Here is an 18,549-nt window from a genome sequence, read left to right as displayed (position 1 = left end):
ACTCACACAAGACTTTCTCTTCAAAATACGAAAATAAGAAAAGACTCTATTCGTTTTCATATAAAATATGTTTTTATTCTGTTTCCTTTTTTCGTTACAGTGTGGCAAAGGGGCGGAGAACTTCGACAAATTCTTCACACGCACCCAACCCATGCTGACCCCACCAGACCAACTGGTCATCGCCAACATCGACCAGAGCGAGTTTGCCGGCTTCTCCTACATCAACCCACAGTTCATCCACCCATCAGTGCACGGAAGCGTTGTATGAGACAGAACTGATATGTAACTCCCATCCCCCCAGTGATGATGACTGTAAACTCAATATGTCTGTATACTGTTAACAACCTTTCCTAAGCAAAGCAGTTTTGAAAGTGGGTTTAAATGAGATGATCTATGATTGAATGACAACAGGGTGACCATCTACACATGGTGCAATACATTAAATAGGTAACAATGGTTCTGAAATCCTTACTGGTTTGAAGGCTTTAGAGCAATGATACCATCACAGCCTGTTATATATCTGGTTATATGTAATTTCAGTGTAAATTAATGATGCAATATAACGTGGAATAGCACAACATGTTCAATGTGATCCGTGGACCTGAGAGTGTAGTACAGAGAAGTAGTTGAGAATTGATTGTGGTTAGTTGGTCATATTGGAGCAGTAGGCAATATCAGGAGACATGTAGGACCAGTGAAATCATTTTAATATTAAAGGATAATACACTGGTTTTTCTTCATTTTAACCCCTGAATCCAGAGCCTTGCCGTTCTGGCTGTATGAGGTATGTTGACATGCTTGACTTGCTTTTTTTTTTTTTTTTTTTGTCTTAGCGTTGTCAGTTTCCTCTTATCTACTGCCATTTCTAAACTTCCTAAACTAAATAGAAATATATGCATATATATTTGTATATGAAAAAAAAGATTATCTATTGTTATAGGCGTGCCAAAATAGAGGTGCATTAAAAGATTTTTATTACTCTTACAATGACCGTATACTAATTTCGGTATAACTCTATTTTCATCCTGACTTGTTGGAGCAAGTTGTTCTCTGCTCCTGTTTGCAGCATGAAAGTCCTCGAATGTACGTTCGATTCCAGATGAAGTTTTGTTTAAGTTATTGTTTGCATCAGCCAGCATGCTGTATACTGTACATTCAAGACAGCCAGCAAACGGTAAAGGGTGTGTGCATGATTGCTCTTGTACACACTGCAGAGCTACATGACACAGAGATGTTTCTTTCTATTACACTGCAAATTGACTCATCTGAAACATCCCAACAACTCTAAAACTATTGTGTTCCTGAGAAAAAAAAATTGAGTCTTTGCGCAACTCAGAAAAAAAAGAGGGTACACACAGCGCGCATGCATAGTAGCCCACTAGCTAATGCATAGTCTAAAGTCCAGTGACGAAAAATTGTTGCATCCACATGACCAGTTTGCTGTTTTGAAATGCACAATGCAGTTCTATGATGCATGTTTATTTCTCTGTTTAGTAAAGTCCATTAGAGATCCCAATAGACTGGGAACAGTCTCCAGTATCCAACCTGCTTGCGTTATATGGTGAGATAAGTGTTTATGTACTTTTCCGTAATGAACTCTGTGTTCTACTATATGCGCTGAATTTCTTCTCTACTTCTTTCGAATGCTTTCTTTCTTCCTGCGTTCTTTGCGTGACTACTTTCATATAAAGAGTTATGTTTACTGTTACATGAAAGCAACACTATATCAACTGTTTTTGTACATACAGAGGCTGTTTCAAAAGAGAATTAACTGTAGATTTTATACCAAGAACTGAATGTGCTTTTACAACAGTAGTTGGTTAAGACATATCTGTACGCTTTAGATAATGTGATTAAAGGAGACTAGTTTGGCAGAACCTTTGATAGCTTTGTTAACGGCAAACCTTGTTACATATGTATTTCTTGTATTTATCTGCACTTTTTTGTCAATGTTTATGAGACAATATAAGCGACGAAACAGTATCTAGATATGAGCGCCGTTTAAACCAACGCTCCTGCACATTGTGTTTCTTTTTGTTGTGTGCATGTAAGGGTGCGGGCAAATCGGAGCATGTAAATCAAGTGTTGAATCAACTACAAATCTACAAACCAACCATCTCCAGGAATGGCTGTGTCATGCCAAGTATAAAACCTGTGCCCTTTACTTTCATGTTGTCACCCTCGTCCTTTTTTCTTTTCATCTTTCCTGTTTTTTTGTTTTTTTTTTATCTTTCCACATCTGGCTTTTGAATGAAAAACCAGGATAGACATTAATCTTACTTTATTTCGAACAAGAACATTTACTTTTATTCCTATTTGTAACAAATTGACAATTTTGCTGCATAAATTGGCTTGCATAAGTTTTCACCCCCTGGCCCTCAAAAACCTGGAACTCAAATGGACTTACTTTACTTAAAATTTAAGGTTTCTGGAAAAACATAATTTAATTTAAAAAGTAAAACTTAGAACTGCATTTTACATTCCTTACATGTGATTTGAAATATTTCAAGACCCCTTTTTTATGATTATGGCTTACAGCTCAATAATATCAAACTCCAGTATGTCAAAATTATAGAAAATATTCTAAAATCTATTTTTAAAAAAAGATTTGCAATGCAGAAATTCTGAAAAATTCATTGAAATTCATGTTCATTTAAACACTCAGCACTTGTTCAGAGCTTCTTTTGCACAAATTACTGCATCAATGGCATAGAGGCAATAAGCCGTTGGCACCAGGTTGCTTTGATAACAGCCTTCAGGTCGTCTGTCAGGTGTTTCTCATCTTCCTTTTGACAATAACCAAATCTCTGGGGATGAGAATTTATGTGGTTCAGGTCAGGCACTGTGGGCAGGTGCTAAGTTCTACTGATAAAGGAAATCAGTATCTGCATAAATCTTGTCAACAGATGTGCTCTTAAATCTCCTGGGAGACCGCTGCTAGTTGGACTTGATAAAACACTGTGTACCAAACCCAAGCAGAAGACATGGCATCCCAAATCATCATCAGCTGCAGAAAATTCAAAATTGACTACAAGCAGGATTCTGTGCCTCTCCATTCTTCGTCCAGACTCTGGGACCTTGACTTCCAAATGAAATACAAGATGTATATTCATCATAAAAGAGGACTTTGGACCATTGAGCAATGGTCCAGTTGTTTTTCTGCTTAGCTCAGCTAAGACGCTAAGACGTTTTCTATGGATTGATGCGACTTGATGCAGAAAATACAACAGTTGTAGCCCATGAGTGTGGTGGCTCTTGATACACTGACTCCAGCCTCTCCTTGTGAAGCTTTCAAGAGAATTGGCTTTGTTTAAAAGTCAAAATAAATATGCTTTGATACAGCACTCTGCCACACACTCTGTGGTGTGTATTTAAACTAAATTTATAGTCATTTTAATTTATAGTAAATGCAACCAAAAAAGGCTTGAAATGTTTCACTTTACATGTAGCGAATCTAGAATATATGCTTTTTTTATATATAATTCTTTCCACAATATTCAGAATTTTTAGGAAGCACTGTAATTTGCTAAATGTTTTACAAAGTAAAAAAGTATTAATTGCAGATGCAACCAGTTGCCATCAGAAATCACAATTTTTAAATAGGTCTTTAAATCAGGTTAATTTGTTTTGCACCTATTGTGTCACGCTATAAATCAATCTGTTCATGGAAGGCCATAGAGCTTGTAATAGAGTAAAAACATTATGAAATACATGAAATATTTTAAGTGCATTATTAAAAATGGAAAGAATTCTTCACAACTGTGACTCTGATTAGACAAGGTCATTTCCTCATGTGACCAGGTAAAGAGGGCATTGATAAGAGAATGTGTAGATGTTTATGGACATACAGTAATATATACCTTATAGTTTTGAAGACTCTTGCTTGAAGGTCTGGTACTAATCTGGTCCATATTTTAACTCACAAACTAAAGCTTAAGTGGTCTAAAAGTCCAGTCCTTGTCTATTCAGTCTTCATCCATTCGTGCCAAAAATCTGTTTATACATTTAGATATAGACAATGTAATTATATTAAGTTTAAGAATCACCCAACAGGAATCCATTTCCCCCAACCCAATGCCTCAGGATGTTCCCATACACATGCACTATTAATGTGCCAATGATCTTAGTGGATTATTGTCTACTTTGATACTTTAACAGTGGATTTGTCAACATTGTTTATTGAATTTGGACAGAAATCACTGGATTGGGACTTTTGCCATTAAACTGTAATACTGTTCACTGCAAAGCAATGGATATATGCATTTTTTTTTTCATTTTTATAGCAATACAGCGCTACCCTTTATTTTAAATTACTAAAACATATTTATTAATATGTGATGTATAATTGATTACCTTCATTTGACCTATTATAATTATAAAGACATTTACAGAAATGTATGGAAATAGGTGCTCAAACTCTTTTCACATACTTGGAATCAACCCAATAAAGTGCAAGATTTAATGAGTAAATTATTTTGTGTTGGAAAAATAGGTGTTTAGCATTCCTTCACATCAAAGTTTGTGCATCATACTTAAATATGGAAATTATTTAAAACTTACAGTGATGGTTATGCCAATGAGATGGCACCCTATTTAGTGAGAATTACAGTGTGTCTCACATTGAGAATGTTGGAATTATATTAGGTATTTTAACTTCTCAGATAATGACAGCGTGCAAAATCTTTGTGGGTCAAAGCATATACTGTATTTACATAAATATAAATACATGAAGAAATTCCATCCAGAATATCACTGGATCCAGGGCAAAGTTTTAGTTTGAAATTAATATTTACCTCCTTGTTTATAACTACCAAGCTTTGAAAACGTTTGTCCTTATTTGTCCATTGTTGAAGATACGGTGTATTAATAAATGTTAAGGAAATGCTGTCTTGGACTTCTTTTTTTTTACCTTATACTATTAAACCATTGCTTAAAGATCAAATGCAGGAACATTGACTCATAATATGTTGAATAATATATCAGAATATGTATTATCTGTAACATAACCATTGCTTATGGATTAATTAAATACATTTCACATCATATGTTTGGTTATATTTATTGCATGTGATAATGGGAGTAATCTGTGATCTTTGCTGAGTTATGGTGGTATGACGAATTTGTCAGTCCCCTTCTACGCAGTCCATCACTGGGAAAAGTTGCTTTATTTGGCACAATGACCTTGTTTGTGCACATAGCAAATACAGCCACAGATGAGCTATAGCGTCATGCACAAATCTAGTATCAGTTTCTGGCCACAGGACTGCTATAACTTTTTAGTAATTGGCTTTTACTGGGGCTAGAGGTAGCTCAGTGGTTAAGGCACTGGACTATGGTTCAGAAGATCCCAGGTTCAAACCCTACAACCACCAAGTTGTCACTGTTGGGCTCTCGAGCAAAAAATAAATAAATAAATAAAAGTAGTTTGCTTTGGATAAGATCGTCTGGTAAATGCAACTATCGCCAAATTTTTGTACTTTGCTTTACTTTCACCCAAGCTACCATATACTGCTTGTTTATCTTGATAGAAAATGGTTAGAATTTTTTCTCATAGCTCCTTCCTCAGATTAATCCTGAGTTTCTGTGTTTGTGGAGTTTCATATGTTCTCCTCATGTCTGTGTGGGTTTCCTGGCCAGGTTCCTGCCAGTAGGTGGCTTGACTATGCTAAATTGTACTCTGTGCATGAGTGGGTATGTGAATGTCTATGCATAGTGCTGATCAGAGTTGCAGTGGATCTAGGCATGAGGTGGGAATATTCCCGGATGGGATACCAGTTCATTGCAGGGCATTATGTACACACACGTACATATACCCACTCATGCCATGAGGACAGTTTGGCATTAGCCAATCCACCTACTGGCATGCTTTGGGAGGTGGGAGGAAGCCAGAGAACTTGGAGGAAACCGATGCAGACACAAGGAGAACATGATAAACACCATATGTTTGTCAGCCACTTTCTGCCCAGTCCATCACTGCAAAGAGAACAAATCAGGAACATAACTGAGCAGATATAATTTGGGTGATGGATTCTTTTCATCACAGCAGTGCTGTTGATTCGTTTATTTTTAGAGAACCAGAGACCCCGCATTAAGCCTATGTGGACTCGGAAAATATGTGAAACTCTATGTAGAAAATAAGCTGAACTCAATATTAAATCTGGGACCGTGATGGTATCAAAAGGAAATGCTATCTGGTCCACCACTGTGTCCAGAGTTTTTTTTATTATTTTTTTTAATAATGACAATCAAGGTGAGAATAATTTTTCTATGCAACAATCAATATTCAGTATGAAGTCGTTTTTTCTTCAAACCTTGCTGGATCTGGCTGGACATAGAGTCAAAAGAACATTTGCAGTACTCTGACTCATCTCCAGACCATGGGTCATAGAAGCATTGTCACACAGCCAGTGTTTCAGTAAATTATCACAACTCTTTAGCCAGATTGGCTAAAACTAATTAATGTAATCACTTATTTTGTGCACAGGGAGAACTATAACACATGGCATATTTTATCTTAAAACTTTTTCCCAGCACTGTACAAATCACTAATAGAAAAAAAAACATTTCCATGATCATCAGCAATATTTATCCACTTTTATCAGACTTCTACTGCAAATAACCTGCAAATAGCATAGTCAAATCGCGATGTCATTTTCTAATGGACAAACCTTATGATATTTTGTGTAACTTCAGAACGCTGCAGTGCAACACCATAATTAATTACGACTAGAGATAAATACACTAGCAGCAATACAACAGCTTAGTGCCTTGCACCTCCAGTGTCTGGGTTTAGTACCCACCTCGGGTCTGTGTGCGTTGAGTTTGCATGTTCTCCCCATGTTTGGTGGGTTTCATCCGGGTTCTCCGGTTTCCTCCCACAGTCCAAAGACATGCACATAAGGCTAATTGGCATCTCGTAAATTGCCCGTAGCGTGTGCGTGTGTGTGTGTGTGCCCTGTGATGGATTGGCACTCCGTCCAGAGTCCTGGTAATGGCAATAAGTGACAAATGAGTGATAAATACACAATATGGCCAAAAGTATACGGACACCTGACCCGCTAGCGACACTCTTACAGTATGTTCATCTTGATTATCCTATTTAAATGAGGTGTATTAATATCTAGTTGTTCTTTCTTTGCTGCTGTAACACTCCCCACACCTTTAAGGAAGGATTTCAGGAGTATGTCTGAGAACTTGACTTTGTGCTTTTAGTGGAGATCTGCGGGTGATTTCGGTGTTGTTTGGACAGACAGTGGGAGGTTTCGGCGGGAGAGAGGCGTGCTCTGGTCGAACAGTCAGCTGACAGGTGTGTGTGTGTGTGTGTGTGTCACACGGCTTTAGTGAAGCAGCGGTGAGTGAACCAGTGTACCAGTGTGTGTGTGTGTGTGTGTTTAGACACGGAATATTGCGCGCGCTGTTGTGATTCCGGAGGAAGCTGCTGAGGAAGAGGAAGGTGAAGGTGAGACGGTCTCTCTCCTCTGTTCTCAGTAATGCTATAATAACCTATAGACAGTTTTCTCCATCTTTTTCGAGGTAGTGACTGTTTATCACACTGTTGTGTCAAATAACAGCAGCATCGTGTTTTACGGAGGCTAAATTTGTTTGGTTGGAAAGCGATGTCTAATGATCTAAAGGCATATCTACCACTTCTATCAATACTCTAGTAAATCTACTGATGTTACTGATGTTACTGATGTTGGTTTTATGATCATGCTTGTTTCCGCTCACTGAGCACTAATACGATCTGTTTTTACTCCAACCCTTTAAACTAATTCATACAAACTGTAGGCAGTGTTAGATAGTTTGATGGGTTAAAATATGATCAGTCGGTTACTATTGGTTTAAATTATACACCATATAGGGATTCATCTACAGGGAACACAGACTGCCTAAATGGAGAAAAAAAAAGGTCTGGGGGTGTACTTATTTTGTGCAAGTGTTATCTACTTTTTACCTCGTGCTTGGGCTTTCTCAATGAGATTTAAATTGTCTGTATATATATTATAAATATTATATATAATATATTTGTATAGCGCTTTACAGAGAATTATGGAAATGTGTATGAACCGTGATCAAATCAAAATGATTAGACTGTTCCTATATACAGTGTACAGAATATATATATATATATATATATATATATATATATATACACAAACATACTGTACACTGTATATATGTACTGTACATATACTGTAAATGTGTGTATATATATACAAAATACTGGACCATTTTTCTTAAGTGTTTTCTGTAAAACTAATTTGAATAATAATGATAGTATTATTAGTATTAAAAATTACAATACAATATATAAGTATATGGACAAAAGTATTTAATATTTATATATATATATTTGTATTTTGTGTGTGTGTGTATATATATATATATATAAATATATATATATATATATATATATATATATATATATATATATATATATATATATCAAAACTTGTTACAGTTTATCACAAAGGTGTTCGATGGGTTTGAGGTCAGGGCTCTGTGCGGGCCAGTCAAGTTCTTCCGCATCAAACTCATCAAACCATTTCTTTATAGTCCTTGCTTAGTGCCCCGGGGCACAGTCATGTTAGAATAGACAAGGGCCTTCCCCTTACTGTTTCCACAAGGGCGGAAGCACATCATTGTCCAAGATCTTGGTATGGTAAAGAATTAAGATTCCCTCTTCTCTGAGGACAAGGGGCCTACCTGAAAGACCTAAATTCATGAATTAACATGTTTATATTGTATATAGTGTATATTGCATATTGGAATAATATTATCAGGTAAAGGGAAAATTTCCATGAGATACTTAATAGACAAAACTTTATACTATCTGTAATATTTATGTACAATAATATCCTGGTAGCTTGTTGGTGGCCCTAAAATCAGATATTCCATCATAGTCATATGTGCCTAAATATTGCTGCAGGATGAAGGAAAAAGTGTGCTTATGAAGAGAGAGAGATAGAGAGAGAGAGACAGAGAGAGAGAGAAAGAGAAATCCTTGGAAGAGAAAGAAATGATTCATCATTCACAGGTCACCTGTATGTGTAGATTAGTCCAAGTTTACAGTCCGCTGGCAGTAAAAAGGTTCCTCCTACTCCTAGTGGTACAGTGAAGTGACTCATCCGCTGATGGAAGCAAATCTTCAGTCTTCTTATTTGACATAGGAGAATACTGTCCCACATGACTAGATCCAATTTACATTTATAATTAAATATCTTTTCACTGTCACAAAAGAAACAAGGATAAAAACTGCCTGTATTATAAACACAAGTGTTATTTTCCTGAATCGAGGAGTTGCAGACACCATGTAAGTGGAACAGAAATCGAAACAAGAGCATAGTGTTAACACGACGATAAAAATAATACAGCAAATACAGAACATGAAAATATATACAGGTTCCCAATACACAAAGTCACTGGGTACTTGTCAGCATGGTGCATGCTGTGAGTGTGGGGATGGAGCTGGAGTTTAAATTGTTGAGAAAAGCTTGGTGCTGGCATGATACTCGCAAAGCTGGGTTATGCCGCTGGTAGGATGTTCTCAAAGCCTAAATGATACTTTATTTTAAATCTGTTTAAACCCATGTTAATGAAAAACAACATAGAAGAAGTGGAGACAGAAAAACTCAGAATCAGAGTTACAGTAGATGCATGGGTTAGAAATATGAGAATACTTGTTATTTTTATTTTTATTTTGAAGCTAGATATAGCAGTAGACTAAGTGTATTATTGTAAGTATTATTCTAAGTGTATGAGTGTATTTTATATATATATATATATATATATATATATATATATATATATATATATATGTGTGTGTGTGTATTGGTCTGGCTCAGGGTTTGGTGAAGAGGTAATGCTTTCTTCACCATCTGCAGATGTGACCTACTGTAACAGATGTGCAAAAATAAGGGGAAGGGCTCATTAGTGCCAGCCCACCTGTGATTTTGTGTGAAGATGCCTGTGTATGTGTGTGTTCTGTTTGTGTGTGCGAGCCTCTACGCTCGCATTTATGTAATCAGACTTCCAGATAGGAAATTTGGAACAAGTCAGGAAATAAATAAATAAACAAATAGATGAATAAATCATGCAAAGAAAAAAAACATTAGGCATACAAAAAAGAGAAGATAAAAAAAAAAATCGAAACACAAAGCTTTTTTGTACGTGCATGTGCGTGTTTATGTGAGTGGGTATCCATCCAAAAGTAAATTAAACTATTAAAAAAAAACAGAGGTGTGTATACTTGGCACTATCCATCCATCCTTCCAAGAACCTCTGTAGTCTAACTAGGGACCGTGGAGGCCAATGGTGATCATTGTACAGTATTTGTTCTCATTTTATAGAACCATGGTAGAACCTCCGGGCAACATTCATGCACACATTCACACACTACAGGCAATTTGGGAAAACCATTTACCCTAATCTGTAGGTTTTAGGACTGTGGGAGGAAACCCACCAAGCATGGGGAGAACATGCAAACTCCATGCACACAGACCTGATGCAGGAATCAAACCCGGGACCTGGAGGTGAATTGCGACATTGCTAACCACTAAGCCACTATGCTGCCAGGCTCTGTGAACGATTAAGAGAGCAAAGCAGTAGACTGCGGGTGTCAATGCGTCACTTTAGTAGAGTTACATTTTTAGACTGGCACTTTTTGAGGCCTGTGTGTAAAAAAAAAATGTAAGCTTACTCCTTGCTCCTTGTTACTTTGTTTGGCAAATAGGAAATATGTTCTCTAACAAGAGTATATTTCTGGAGACACTAGTGAGAAAGGTTGGCTTAAGGATGAATGGGAGAGTAAGATGGGAGAGTGTTTTAAAACTTGTATGCCAGTCCAACACCTCAGAAAAGAATGGGTGCAAATGACAAATAAGCATACAGTACTTTGCTGGAGAGTTTGCATAATAAGTATGGGGACATTTAAGTATGTTTTAATGTTTAGGGTTTAAAACAAACAAGGAACAATGTATTCCTGGCAGAAACACGTGCATGGTCAAGTGTGTGTCTACTGTATGATTGCCATTATTCATTAGGGGTTTCTGCTGTGACCTTTACTTTACCTGCAGGTGGTTGGTGGTATGAGTGTGTGTAACAGGAAAGCGCTGACCCTCCTGAGCAGTATCTTCGCAGTGTGTGGCGTGGTACTTCTGGGCATAGCTGTTGGCACTGATTACTGGCTCTACCTAGAGGAGGGGGTCGTCCTGCCCTTTAACCAGAGCACCAGCATCCACACATACCTACATTCTGGCTTATGGAGACTCTGCTTCCTGTCGGGTGAGAGATTTTATTTCCTTACATATTGCATAATGAACTGAGTTTTAAAAATTCTAAACATCAGAGTGTCAATACGTGTCTAACTACTAAAACTTATTTATAATTCCGCACTTTTCGTACAGTATATATTCAATTTAACTAGATTTTATTTATATAGCATAACGTAAGGTTCCCCATATAACATTATGTTCCCCATAGCATTGTGGTGAATTAGTTTAATTTACTAGGCACCGTTTCAAGAATCGCTCTTAGAAATGTTTTTCCAACTTCCTGTTCTTTCATTTGTCAATCAGATGTTCACCATGTTATATTGAGGAAATTGGGTGATTTTAATTTATTTGTGTTAAATCATTTTAATGCAGATTGCCTTACTTTATTCATGTACTTTCACAAAGATAAAATGAAAGCTGATCTAATCTCATGTGGCTTTTATTTATTTATCCTTTTATTATGTACACATAATTTTGACCACCAGAGGGCTTAAAAATGAACAGCACTGTTTGGCTCTGTATTGCCTTCACTGTATCTGGACATGAAAACGGAGGGAGAAGAATAAAACTTTACAAAGTAAGCTGCTTGCAGTAGACTGAAAGTCTCAACCTGCAGCAGGGTGTGTTTCTCACGCTTAGTGGTCGTGACCCTGTGACCCTGACCAGGATACAGCAGATGCTAAAGATGAGTTGTCACATTCACAAATGCAATAAACTGAAATTGTTTTCTTCGGATATCCCAGTTTGTTAAAACATTGGAGTCAAGGCACGGGGTCAGCCATGACAGAGTACAAGCAGACCCTGGGAGAGAGGCTTAGCTCAATGGCATCACTGGAATTTGAACTGATAAGCTTCTGATCCTTTGACTATATGAAATACACCATGATGAATCAGCCAGGCAATCTAGTAAAGTACAAGCATCTCAATGTGTGAAATTGCAAGCAAAAACAGTGCTCGAATACTCTCACAATATGCACTCAGGCATGCACTGTATTCAAAAATGTTTTATACTGTAGGTGAGCTGTAGTGCTACAGTTTATTTAATTTATCTCTGACTCAATGGATGTAACTTTGAGCAAACTGTTATCTTTAGCTATTCATTGAAAAAAAAAAAACCACAATGCGATTGCGAAGTTGTGAGTGCATTTATGAGCGTTATGATCCTGTGAATATTAATACATTTTGAGATCGTGAGTGTAATTGATTCAGGGTTTTGAAATCTTCATATGCCCTCTTTCTCACTCTCTTTTGTTTTTGGTCTCTTCCAGGAGAAGAGATGGGCCGCTGCTTCACTATAGAGTATCTTATGCCTATGAGTGTGCAACTGACCAGTGAATCTACAGTCAGTGTCCTGAGTAAGCGTCTTCTGTCTTTCTGTACAACATCTTTCTGGATGTCTGGAAATTTATCAGAAGATTTTAGGATTGATTATATGTGCTAAATGCGTTCTTATTTTTTTTTTATTGTGGCATCCACAGCATTGGATTTTATTTGCTTTTAACTAAGCGCTTTGCATTGTGATTTTTATGACATAGACACTGGAGTAAAACAACACCTAGATGTAGAATCATCTGAGACTGATCTATTTAAGTCAGGCATTCTTAACACTGTGATCATTGGCGTCATATTTGAAATACGTGCTGTCACAGTGGGTGGCATTGCCCCCTCACAGCTCCAGTTCTCTGCTTTCAAGCCTGAGCTTGGGTTGGTGTCTGTGCAAAAATCCACGTTCTTTAAAATACACATGACACAAAGGGACACATGACTTAATGTAGTTTAAATGACAGAGCTGGATATCACACTAACACTGCTAAGCCATTTTTTTCCTTTTCTTTTTTTCCTTTTTAACTATGCCTGCTATTCGGAGACCTGGCATAATTATGGCCATGTTACACTTGTAAATATTAAATTAAGAAACATAAACTGCTTCAATATCTTTATTTTATTTGCTTTTTATGTGGGCGGCGCAGTGATGTAGTGGTGTGACCTCCAGGGTTGAGGGATCGATTCCTGCCTTAGGTCTGTGTGTGTGTGCAGTTTGCATGTTCTACTTGCATGCTTCCAAATTGCCTGGAGTGTGCGCGCTGATGTGCCCTGTAATGGACTGGCACCGCATCCCTGGGTTGTGCTCCAACTTCCCTGGGATCGACCCTGTAAGGGATAAGTGGTGTAAGAGTGCATGAGCATTTTTGTGTGCATTTGTAATAGCTCCAAACCTATGCCCATATAAGGATAAAAGTCTGTGCTATATGTCTCAACCCAAATGTTTTATAATAGTAACAACCTGACAAAATGACAAAAATAAAAATATATTAAAAAGAATCAATTGTTGAAAGTCATGTATGGGGTTTTCTAGGCTAAACTTTTATGGTAGTGTGAACAAGGTGTAGCATTGTAGTCTATTGTGTAGATAGTGCCCTCTGGTGGTGAGGAAACACAGTAGAGGAGCCTGGACTTATTCTGTAGCCATAATTTAGTCAGGATAAATCTGTGGAAGAGAAGCTTCTTCAAACTTGTTAGATATTTTGTGAGCACACTGGTACTGGAACTTCTTAAGTGTTTGCTGTAAAAAAACAAAAAGCAAAGTGCAATCTTAATATATTAGGAGGAATAATAATAATAATAATAACAATAATCGACATATTTTTTAATAGAAGCTTTATTTCTATAAATATCTATTTAATGCATTTTAAATTTAATTTAAAAGGCTTTGCAACAAAGATATAAAAACACTTCTGTTCTACAGAGATGATCCGCACAGCCACCCCGTTCCCCCTGGTCAGCCTGTTCTTTATGTTCATCGGCTTTGTGCTCAGTAACATCGGACACATCCGCCCTCACCGCTCCATACTGGCCTTCGCTTCTGGAATCTTCTTCGTCCTCTCAGGTACTGTTTGATTCCTATCTAACACTTGGTCTTCTCCATATTGTTTTCCTGTAGCACTCTGTGTCCTTCTGTCTCTCTGTCAGGCCTTTCTCTGATGGTGGGGCTCGTTCTTTACGTCTCCAGCATCAACGACGAGATGTTGAATAGAAGTAAAAGTAACGAAGCCTATTTCAGCTACAAGTACGGCTGGTCTTTTGCCTTTGCCGCTGTCTCCTTCCTCCTGACCGAGGTACATGTATGCAGTATTTCTGTGCTCTTTGACCTTTCTGGTTGATTTTCAAATGTGAAAACTAAATTATTTTATTGAACAGCTCCTCAATGATTTAATTTACAAATGATTAAGTTTAATTCCTTAAAGATAAAAAAAAAAAAAAAAACTAGCTGATACTATTGATGATATACCAATATTATCAGGTATTGTCTTTTATGTATGGTGAGTACATTATTTTAGTTGTTTAATGATCATTTGTAATGTCATTAGCTCAAGTTTAGGTTTAGCCTTTTAGCAGTTAAATGTTAAATAAAGAAATTACATTAACAAATAACATTGCTGAGTCTAGACCTGACCAACTTAAGCACCCCCAGATCATAACACTGCCTCCAGAGCCTTGTACAGTGCTCACTATGCATGACCAGTGACGGGTGCTTCTCTTCTTACCCTGATATACCCATCGCAATTTTTATTTTAAAGGACCACATGATTTTTTTTTCATTGCTCCTACAAAACTAGTCCTTATTTTCCCTAATAAATTAATGGCAAAGTTTACCCAATTAGTCTCACTAACAAGTGGTTTTCTTATGGCCACACAGCTGTTTAGACAGTTCTTGTCACACGGTACATTTACATTTACATTTAGGCATTTGGCAGACGCTCTTATCCAGAGCGACTTACATTTTTATCTCATTACACATCTGAGCAGGTGAGGGTTAAGGGCCTTGCTCAAGGGTTTGAAACTGGGATCTTCCGAACCGTAGTCCAATGCCTTAACCACTGAGCTACCCCTGGCCATACAATACGTTATACAATAACCTGGCTAAGGTTACCAGATCCTTAACAGTACATGTGATAAAACTCTAATTTTCACTATAGCTGTGATTCTGACTGTTACTACTATTATTTAATTCACTTCAATTAAATTTTATTTGTATAGTGCTTTTAACAATTGACATTGTTGCAAAGCAGTCTTACACAATCAAAAGAATTGTTTAAGTTTGTATGAGATGTGAATGTGTATAAATCACAATGATAAGATTGTCCCTGATAAACAAGCTGAGAACAAAGGCGACAGTGGCAAGAAAAAAAACCCTGGGATGGTAATAGGAAGAAACCTTTAAATGAACCAGACTCAACAGGGAACCCATCCTCATTTGGGTAAAACAGAAAGCAGGAATTAATCTGCATTCATACTGTGTGAGACTGAAAGTTCAGTATAACAGGAGGTGTGTTAAGGTTAAAATGGAGTCCAGTTCGTTTTTGGAGGCTCAGGTAGACCGTAGGATACTCCAGTCCTGAACTATTGAGCAACTGATGTCACAAGTCCTCAGAGAACAGCTGTCTGCATCAGCCGAGGACAGGACTGTCTTCGTGGAAAAGTGGAACCGTCCAACAAGATCTCCAAAAAGAATCAGGACACCAGGATGAGTCAGACAGTTCCAGGGGGCAGAGGGGGTCTGGATCACTGGCAGCTCAGAAGCGTCATGTATAGCTCGACAAAGAGAGAGAAAGAGAGAGAGAGAGAGAGAGAGAGCAAAAGAGAAGGAGAGATGGCAGTTAGGTCTGGTCACAGTCAAACAATGTAAAAAGTGAATGTATATTTAGTGCAGAGTGCAAGCAGAGACTCCGGCAGGACTAACTATAACAGCATGACTAAAAGGGGAGAGCCAGAAGGAAACACAAACATGAGGGCTCCCTGAGATGTAAAGCAAACAATCACCTCACCGTCAGCAAACCTGAGTGATCAATGAGAGTGAGGAGGACAGCATCCAAACATACCAGTTCACCTAATACTCTACGTCCACGAGTCCCCCAGATCTGCTCCTTTACCTAAGGCAAATCTATTTATAAAAATGCTTAATTAAATAAATAGGTTTTTAGCCTAGACATAAACACTGAGACTGTGTCTGAGTCCTGAACATTAATTGGATTGGACTGTTACTACTATAATAATAATTATTATTATTTATAATGCAGCTTCATCAAATGTTAATGGGATTTTGGATCGTGGTGATGTAAAAGCATTTTCAACCACATTTCTAGTAATAAGTTGACAGATCCCGACTGTCCCTCAAAATTAAAAATATGTGTTAAACAGTTTGATTTTATCTTAGCTTGATGCAGGCCAATAATTTGACCTTTGTAAAATAAGGTAAGAAGGTAATTACAGACCTTTCTGTAACATGACTCATTCAGCTAAAAAAGCCTTAGTGATGTCAGCCACGTTTTTGTCAAGTAAGCAGGCTAAATACTTGTAAAATTATCATGAAAGAATGTGTTTCCTTTTTAATTTGGTCCTTCTCCTTGCCGCTGTCACCTCTACAGCTTATTATGGATTTAATTTATTCAGATTTCTGTAAAGCTGCATTTTGAGAATATGTTGCAGAAAGCAAAATGCTAAAAGTCTGTCTTAAAACCTTAAGTGGCCAGTTACTTAGACACAGATATATCCTGGTATATTGAATTTCCAGCTGCCTAACACACAGTATGACTTATAGACAGTATTTTTGACTAAAGATCAATCCCTGCTATCCGTTATCACCTACTGTACATGAGGATGGGTTCCCTGTTTGGTCTGGTTCCTCTCAAGGTTCTTCCTATTGCCATCTCAGGGAGGTTTTCCTTGCCACCGTCGCCCTCGGCTTGCTTATCAGGGACAATCTGATCATTTTGATTTATATATATTTTCTCACACATTTCATACTCATTTTTCTTTTCATTTGCTTCTGTAAAGCCTCTTTGCGATAATAACCACTGTTAAAAGCGTTATAAAATCAAATTTGATTGAAAAATAAACCTAGGCTTAGAACTAAAATCATGGGCTATAATTATCCCTAATTATCTATAATTTGATTATTTACTATGATCATTTAATACTATAATTTAATACTGGTGAAACTTGTGATTTTAAGTTCCCCAGAGAAATTAAAAGAAACTAACAAAGTATAAAATAGACATGAGGTTTTCCGTATGCTGCAAAAGAAACCTGTTCAACCTGTGTGTTCTGTTGGTTCTGTTCAGAGTGCCGGCGTGATGTCGGTGTGTTTGTTCACTAAGCGCTTCACAGCTGAGGATGTCTACAGACCGCACACAAGCTTCTACCGGCCACGTCTCAGCAACTGCTCTGAGCACTCGACTCAGTTCCTGCAGCGCCGCCAAAGTCCCTCAGACATCTCCAGTGAGGCCTCGCTTCAGATGAACAGCAGCCATCCTGCTCTGCTCAAGAGCCCAGAGTATGAACAAGTCTCCTCATCAATCTGCTAAACACAGAGTGATGGAAGGATGGCAAGGTGGACAGAGAGACAAATGGCTGGCTGGAAAATATTTACAAGAGGGTATAATTTTTTTTAAATAAAATAGTGTTTAGACATCAGAAATGTAGAGTCAGGTTATTCTGTCTTAGATTTGTTGATTTTTATTACGATGCTGCGAACCTCAGCTCCTACAGTAATTGTAAAAGACAATTTTGTTCACCAGCAGGGGGCAGAAAAGTGTTATTCCTGACCTTCTATTACTGCCAAAACTTCCCAACCACAGTGACCGGTTCCATTTATAATCGATTTAAATTATATTTATATTGTGGTTGTTCTGCACAATATAAATAAAAAAAGGATTATTACTAGGCACCTGACACCCAACCTGCAGGTGGTAATGAGTAACAGCTGCAGTTTACTTTATGGAGCCTTTCAAGGCATTCATTCGAGGCTTTCCAAGTCTCTCTGTAAAAAGATTGGTTAAATTGCACTTGTGTGTGACTAAGGGATAGGGTTTAAAAAACAAACAACATACATGTAGTATGAAAAAAAAAATAGACAAAGACAAAAAAAATGGAATGACCGCAAAGTGAAGTTCTTCATATTGAAGTGTGCATATCAATAAATTGCATATAAACTGAAAAGTATTTACGTCAGTATTTATGTATTTAGCCACAAACTGGTGTAAAATGAGAAGAAAAAGGAAGAAATCAATGAGGGACAAGTGAAAGTTATTTTGGGACACATCAAAAGTAATTGATTTTGCCTCACTTGAAAGGGCTAACATCTGAAGACAAATTGCAGAAAAGGTGGATAAAGTGAAGTGAAAAAGAAAAAGGTTTGACAAGATATTTACACTGATGTGCATCATTCAGCATTGGAACCAAACAAACTAGGGTGTGGCTGTAGGGAGGGTCATAC

The 18,549-nt window shown here is 37.4% G+C and overlaps 2 protein-coding genes across 3 annotated transcripts in view; both read left to right on the top strand.

Moving 5' to 3' along the window:
• prkcab (protein kinase C, alpha, b) overlaps positions 1–5,020 on the top strand; it is a 158,865-nt gene extending 153,845 nt beyond the window's left edge. For both annotated transcript variants that reach the window (XM_053514582.1, XM_053514581.1), the window contains one exon: positions 101–5,020. In XM_053514582.1, the coding sequence (XP_053370557.1) occupies positions 101–268 (168 nt within the window). In that variant the 3' untranslated portion in view covers positions 269–5,020. The remainder of the gene's footprint in view (positions 1–100) is intronic.
• A 2,344-nt stretch (positions 5,021–7,364) lies between these two features.
• On the top strand, positions 7,365–17,990 carry cacng5b (calcium channel, voltage-dependent, gamma subunit 5b). The gene is made up of 6 exons (XM_053514272.1): positions 7,365–7,459; positions 11,076–11,283; positions 12,542–12,628; positions 14,020–14,160; positions 14,244–14,389; positions 17,396–17,990. The coding sequence occupies exons 2-6, from the start codon at positions 11,088–11,090 to the stop codon at positions 17,636–17,638; spliced, it is 813 nt and encodes a 270-aa protein (XP_053370247.1). The 5' UTR covers positions 7,365–7,459; positions 11,076–11,087; the 3' UTR covers positions 17,639–17,990.
• The last annotated feature ends 559 nt before the right edge of the window (positions 17,991–18,549 follow it).

Source organism: Clarias gariepinus, chromosome 16 (genome assembly GCF_024256425.1).
Source record: "Clarias gariepinus isolate MV-2021 ecotype Netherlands chromosome 16, CGAR_prim_01v2, whole genome shotgun sequence".
NCBI lineage: Eukaryota > Metazoa > Chordata > Actinopteri > Siluriformes > Clariidae > Clarias > Clarias gariepinus.
Note: the sequence above shows the minus strand (reverse complement) of the source record. Positions and strands in the feature narration are given on the sequence as shown.